This window comes from Chanodichthys erythropterus, chromosome 21, assembly GCF_024489055.1.
Source record: "Chanodichthys erythropterus isolate Z2021 chromosome 21, ASM2448905v1, whole genome shotgun sequence".
Classification (NCBI taxonomy): domain Eukaryota; kingdom Metazoa; phylum Chordata; class Actinopteri; order Cypriniformes; family Xenocyprididae; genus Chanodichthys; species Chanodichthys erythropterus.
In genome coordinates, this window is record NC_090241.1 from 19,440,779 (window position 1) to 19,448,140 (window position 7,362).

Here is a 7,362-nt window from a genome sequence, read left to right on the forward strand (position 1 = left end):
ATTTCTGAGAATTCACTCTTGGATTACTTTAAAACTGAAATACCTCATTAGAATAATTAGTCTTAAACTGCTTTAAGCAAGAATCCAAGAGAATCCTTTTCTTTGCACCTACTTGTAGGGTGAACTTTAGCTGAAGGACTAACAAGTCTATTAATTGAAGCATAAATGACTTACCATGTAAGCCTGGTCATTTTGGCTTTGGTGACGATAAGGTTGGCATCATAAATCATCTGAATAATGTCACCAATTTTAGTGACAGCGTCTGGCTTAATCATAGCCAAAGTCCTGAAGAAGACATAAAAACATATTATCTAAGTATAAAAATATACATACATATCGCATACATACATTCACCATGAATATTTAGCTCTTGTTAATATTTTATTAAAGAGCTTAAACAATGATAAAGGAAAACACACAGCGAATGGCCTCGATCTCAAAATGACAACTGCTGCTGTCAGACTTTACAAAGGCTGGTTGATAAATATTAAGGAGTCACTGAAAAATCGAATGAGGTTTTCATTAAGTTATTATCAAATTAATCATAACGTCTAGTTAAAATTTGATACTGGGTTTAAAGAAGTTCTTTACAAAGGAAATCTTTAATCTTTTAAATTATATTTAAATTTTTCCCAAAGCATTATATAAAGTTGCTATCACAGTACTAGATATGATGGTCTGGCTAAACAACAGCAGTCAATTGAGTAGTCACTTCAAGTTTACTTTGAAGATTGCATTTTGCCTTGAGTCTGTCCCTCTGTGATATTTCCCAAATTTATATTCATGGCACACCACCATGAATCTCACAGGAGAGAAGTGGGAAATAGTGTGAATGTGACTGATATAACAGGAAGAGCTGATTCATTAGAGCAGTAATTATTGCTCAGCGATTTTTAATAGGAGGGGACACAGCAGCTCATCTACACTTTTAATAAAAAATTACATTAGCAAATGTTTGAGGCCACAGGAAAAAAGGACTTAATGACTTTTTCTTGTGACATACAATAAGCTATTCATCACGCTAAATAAAGATGATGATTAAAATGTCTTATGACGATCTGGTTTAAAGGAATAATTAATCCAAAAATTGATTCTCCTTCATGTCGTTCCAAGCTTATATGACTTTCATCATTCATAAATCAGACTGATTTGGTTCAGTTCAACTCAATGTGTGAGTAACTCAATGATCCTGTTGCAGTGGTTAACTGCTGAGTGGAGGGGAAGATTATCAGTGAATAATGACAAAATGTAGGCCTTTTGTCACACAAAACTATAGTATGACTTCAGACTTTGGATTTTTTGAAAACCTTCATTTTAACATTTTAATTGTAATAATTTAATTTATTTGGCATGAACCTTTCCTTTAAAGGGATAGTTCACTCAAAAATGAAAATTCTGTGTTCCACAGAAGAAACTTGCCAACTTTGGATTGATATACAAAATTGTTATATAATATCCTTATATAATATTGTAAACATTGAGGGAACAAGCTGTAATCACTGCCTAACACGTTCATTGTATCGGTTTACCTACAGCATAATTTCCAGAAAAGTTGGGACACTTTGTAAAATACAAAAAATAAAAAATAAATAACCCAAGAATCTGTTATTTGTTAATTCTCTTTAACCTTTATTTAACTGACAAATTTTGATTTTGATGGCTGCAACACACTCCAAAAGTTGGGACAGAGGCATGTTTACCACTGTGTCACATCACCTTTCCTTTGATTATAATGAGTAATGATTTGGGAATTGAGGATACTAATTGTTGCAGTTTTGTAAGTGGAATTTTTGACTGATACCGGTCAGATGTTCAACAGTCTGCGGTCATCGTTGTCTGATTCTCCTTTTCATGATGGGCCAAACATTTTCAATAAGAGACAGATCTGGAATGCAGGCAGGCAGTCAAGCACATCCACTCTACGGTGTAGAGTGTCTAGAAACCACTCAAACGTAGCATGTGTAGAATAAGGCCTGGCATTGTTTTGCTTCCGATGAAAGATGTCATCTTGATGGTAGTGTATGTCTCTGTACAATCCCAATTTAAGCCTTCACACATATGCAAGTCACCCAAGCCGTCTGCTCTGATGCATCCCCATACCATGACAGATGTTTGCTTTTGCAACTGTCGCTGATAAAATTCTGGATGATCTCTTTTGTCTTTGGGACTAAGAACTCGATGACCGTTTTTCCAAAAAACAAGCTGAAACGTGGACTCATCTGACCACAGCACACATTTCCATTGTCTTTTGGACCATCTGAGATGAGCTTGGGCCCAGAGAACTCGGCAGGCATCTCTGCATAGAATCGATGGATAGCATTCTTCATGCCTAACAGAGATTCAAGTTGCATTTCTTAATGCAGATTGTTGGTTTTACAAAGTACTCTCGAGCCCATGTGGCTATATTTAACACAGTAGCATGGCAGTTTCTCATGCAATGCCATCTGAGAGCTCGAAGGTCAGGCACATTCAACAGAGGTTTCAGGAGATTTCTCTGCATTATCTGAATCTTTTCACATTATGTATGCTACATGGTGAAAGACCAAAATACATTGCAATCTTGCATTGAGAAGTGATTTTTGGATTGTTTTGACAATTCTCACATGAATTTTGGCAGAAAGTGGTGATCCATGACCCATCTTTGCTTGCAAAGACTGATCCTTTAGTGGATGCTCCTTATGTACCTTATGTATTCCTCCATCTATTACCAATTCACCTGCTGCTAACTGTGGACTGTTTCAAAGCAGTTTAACTTCTATAATCTTTTCATTTTGCCTCGGTCCCAACTTTTTTGTAGTGTTTTGCATCCATCAAAATTTGTTCATTTACAAAATGCAATTAATTTGGCCAGTGAAAACATTTTAAATCTTTTTAAATCTTTGTACTTTTGTCAGTTAAATAAATGTTCAAGAGAATTAACAAATCACAGATTCTTGATTTTATTGCATTATACAAAATGTCCCAACCTTTCTGGAATTGGGGTTGTAAATGTCAACTAACCCTAATCTCTAGCTGATAGCAGAATACTTACAAATTGTAACAATGAAACATGTTCTGTAAAGCTGCTTTGAAACAATATGTATTGTAATAAGCTTGAATTAAACTGAATTGAATAGAAGAAAGTCATAAAGGTTTGGAAAGACATGAGGGTGAGTAAATAGTTTTTTGTTTTTTTTAGTGAACTTTCCCTTTAAGTCTGCATTTTTGTGACTAATAAGACAGGTCTTGCCTCAGCAGTGGTGTTCAGGAATAAATTACCTCTCCTTCTTACTGCCCAGTTTGTTGGCTGTGTACTGATCCCCGTAACCTATGAGGTTCAGCTGACGTGAAAAGATGTTTACTCGGTTGCCAACAAACAGATCCTCTGAATGAAGCTCATCAAACTTGGTCCTCCGTAGGAAGGTACGCTGATTCTTAATATCAAACTGTATAAGAGAAACATACATATGAAGGGACAAAGCTCAAACACAGCTGAAAGGGTCTGAAATCTGAGTGTAGGAACACACCATCTCCACGGAGCCATCTTTAGGGTAGTAGAGCAGCTGGTATCTTCGCAGCAGAGCAGCGCTGGGGTCGTACCACTCAGCCAGAAAGGCAAAGCGTTCCTCCTGTGCATAACACAACAGACACAACAAAACACACAGTCAAGCCAGGCCCAGCAGGGGAATGTCACTGATCTGACCTCTTGCTTGGACAGGGAGTCATAACAGCCGCGCTTTGACCCTCAATACAGACGGGCAGCTGGGCCTGTTAACATGCTGAGTCAGAGGTTCAGACCTCGAATGATCACCTGGGGAGCGTCGCTGCAAATGGGGAGCAATATCCAGCTGCTGGAATTACTAAAATCATGCACTACACACTTGCGCAAACATTAGGGCTGCACAAATATGGAGACTAATTATCAACATGATCGCTAATACATTATAAATCCACAAATTTGAGGGCACAACCAAAAAATGTTGTTGTGGGCCCTGTGATGAGGAGGGGCCTTTATGCTATTTAGCTTTTACTCATGCGGCCTGGGGATGATGGAATTAAAATTGTGTTCCAAGAATTTTTAATTGCAATACTACTAAAAATAATTTAAAACAAAACATGCTAACCTGACTCAAAATGATAAAGCGACAATAAATAAAAGTATAAATATTAATGGAATTAATTTATTGAGTTTTTGTTTTATCCAGCTGTGTCTGAAGAACAAATTATATATATATTATATATATATATATATATATATATATATATATATATATATATATATATATATATATATATATATAAAATTTAATATATAATAGTATAATATAACATAATATAATAAAATATAATAAAACAACCTAAAAACTTAATATAATGTCCTAACGTGACACAAAGTGATAAGCAATAACAGCTCTCTTCCATATTAATGGAATAATTAATGGAAATTTTATTGAACAAAAACAAAACAAAACAAATGTGCACTTGTTATTGTTGGAATTTTTAGTGTAAACACACTACTCATAAACTGTATATTACAAAACGGCATAGAATAGTGCATAAGTATGCAAATTAGGGTTGTATCTATAAATATGTGAATTTAGACACCGACACATTATACCATATATAGAGTATGATGGGTAGGTAACTATTTGTAAATGCCGAAAACTAGCAGACAAAAGAATAAAGCTTTGGATAACATAAAACATACATTTACTGACACCAAGACAATGCAATACAGCTCTTGAAAACAGATTATAGAGGCTATTAAAATAAACTGTATCAAAATCACAGTGTTACTGTTGTTCCACTATTAAGTAGCTGATTTCACCTTGATACCAACTCAGAGGTGCCCTTGAACAAAACATGGAGAACTCACATGTTGGTGTGATATCTGTCCCCTGCAAAGCGCCACCTTGTGGGTGAAATTCATAGCACAGGCACATGTGACTGATTGAGGGGCATGTAAATGAGCAGTGATGAGAACATTTCTGTTGATCAGTGGACATCAAAAGTCAAGCAAATGAGAGTAGGCCTACAACAGTAATTTATAGTAGTTATTACATATTCATAATAACTGACAGATAATCATCTTCAGTGTATATTAGAATAGCAGTGCTTTGATGTAGCATTTCTAGGCACTATGCCATCCATCGTTCAGGCCACATGCTCGATAATTCAGAGAGACAACATGTCAACACTGAGCCCTAACATCACATTATCCAAACTAATTTAACAACAGATCATTAGTTCATCTGCAAAATAACACAAGCTTTCTTATTCAGCATTCCTTACAGACTCAATGAGAATCCCTTTAACGTAATTGAGCGGTCTATCTTGAATCTAAGAGGGCCTCTTCCCAAACAAGAGCTATTTTTACCTCTCAGTCAGCTGTGATAGAGTACTGACAAAGAACAGCCTTCTTTGTACAAAAATACACTGAGGCACAGGTCTGAAAAGCCAGAAATCACATCTCGAAACTCTATTTAGAGTTATATTATTTGTCCGGTGTTATTGTCTGCACTGACACCAGTAGTTATCACCTCATGTCTGAAGCGTTATACCAATCAACAAGATGTAAATATAAATGTGAAGACAGCCAAAGTCAATTTTTGGCAGCACTAAACATTAAACAATTTACATAAAATAGATATTCTTGCTTTGTATTTTTTTATCTGGTTTTCCATTACTTAAATCAATATACATTTACTTGAGAAGAAAAATTACTTAAAGATATTATGAAAAAAAAAAAAAAAATTTATTCTTAAAACATGAAATAAAAAAATATCCGTCATTGGGGTAAGTAAAATAATTTTGTTTTTCCTTTTAATTAACACTATATAATCTCCTGTAACATATACACAAATTTCTAAGTAAGGCCTTCAAATTCTCAACATGATCAAAACTTTGCTGAAAAACCTGCTGTACACAATCTACTACATGCCTTCTGTCCTCTAAGTGATTGTTTTTTTTTACCTAGGAAAATGCCTTTTAGTAATTCTAAAAATGTCCCCCTTCAGGTCGTGGTACACGTGTCTTTTTGCTGTGAAATATTCACTGATTTTATAAAGTACATGTAATAACTTTTATATTGTAAGATGAACATTTACTGGACTGAAGCGACTTCAGACTGATTATCCATACATCATTTTAGATACATCATGTTAAAATGTGAGTATCAAATATGATACATCAGGCTTTTGAGGAACGTTTACGTACATTTTTGTACATCTCTCAATCATCATTGTATCGCATTGCATTATATGTTTTGCCTCCCGCAAAACAAAACTACAGACAAATAATATTTATATGCATTTTTCTAAAAGGTTCAATAAACTTTACAACTCAATAAGCTTTACAAAGTTAAGGTTATTTTTCTCACCCCACTGACAGACATTTTATGATTTAAGAAGGTATTCATTTTTTGAAAATAAGACAAAAATACTGAGTAATACAATCAGTTTTTGCAGTGCAGTGCTTTGACAATGTGACAAAAACAGCTCTTATAATAAAACACTAGCCTAGATTTTCATGATCAAGACTACTGAGGAGTTTTATGGCATTTCACCAATCTAAGATTCGGCAGGTAGTCACCCCTGACAGCTTTGTGCAAAATAAGAGCTATTATATGTCCACATTCTGCCTGAGCCAAAGTTACCTGAGGACATCTGTATGTCTAATAAGAAAGATGGAATGTTTTTTCACTAATTTTAGCACCACAAAGTGCACCCTATCTGTTGTTCTTAAGGGAAAGTGTCATAAAAACCTGTTTTTTTTTTTGTTTGTTTGTTTTTTTATGTGAGTGTTTACAGCAGGAATGGAAGCACTTTGAGGGGGCATAGGGATCTAAATTAACATTCCAGCACAACAAAATCACTGGTCTCCTGGTTAACGATCCTGGCCAGATCGAACTAGATAAAGCTGGGCTTATCTGCCACCTCTAACACTCTGAAAAATAGGGCTTTCCTCTCAGAGCCCTTCTTGGAAGCTGAGACTTTCTCAGACACCTGCTGTTGCCCTATGCTATCACTGCAAACAATTCATGCTGTCTGCATGGAGATGGATCAATGTACACTACTTAAGGAGACAGAATGTGAATTGGAAAATAAACATAGCGTAGGAGTACAACAGAGCAAGAAAATGATGGTCAAAGTATCCTGTTACCCACAGAATAACAAAGTTTAGATTGTTGTGCAAATTACACTAAAAAAGCATATTATTCCACTCAATGACATTAAAGCTTTTGATTGAACTGGGTCTGTAATTTCAACTAAATTTCAACCTTCCTTATGGAGGCAAATACTGACATCTAGTGGTGAATCAAATGAGAGTATTCAGTACGTCAAAACTGTTGAAAATTAGTTTACAAATTATGCAGTTACAAAA

General features: G+C 35.2%; 1 protein-coding gene across 2 annotated transcripts in view; it reads right to left on the reverse strand.

The window, feature by feature from the left end:
* Positions 1-7,362, reverse strand: part of nme7 (NME/NM23 family member 7) — a 40,898-nt gene that overhangs the window by 32,905 nt on the left and 631 nt on the right. For both annotated transcript variants that reach the window (XM_067372601.1, XM_067372600.1), the window contains exons 2-4: positions 3,507-3,608; positions 3,259-3,425; positions 175-285 (exon numbers count right to left, since the gene is read on the reverse strand). In XM_067372601.1, coding sequence (XP_067228702.1) covers positions 175-285; positions 3,259-3,425; positions 3,507-3,608 — 380 coding nt within the window. The remainder of the gene's footprint in view (positions 1-174; positions 286-3,258; positions 3,426-3,506; positions 3,609-7,362) is intronic.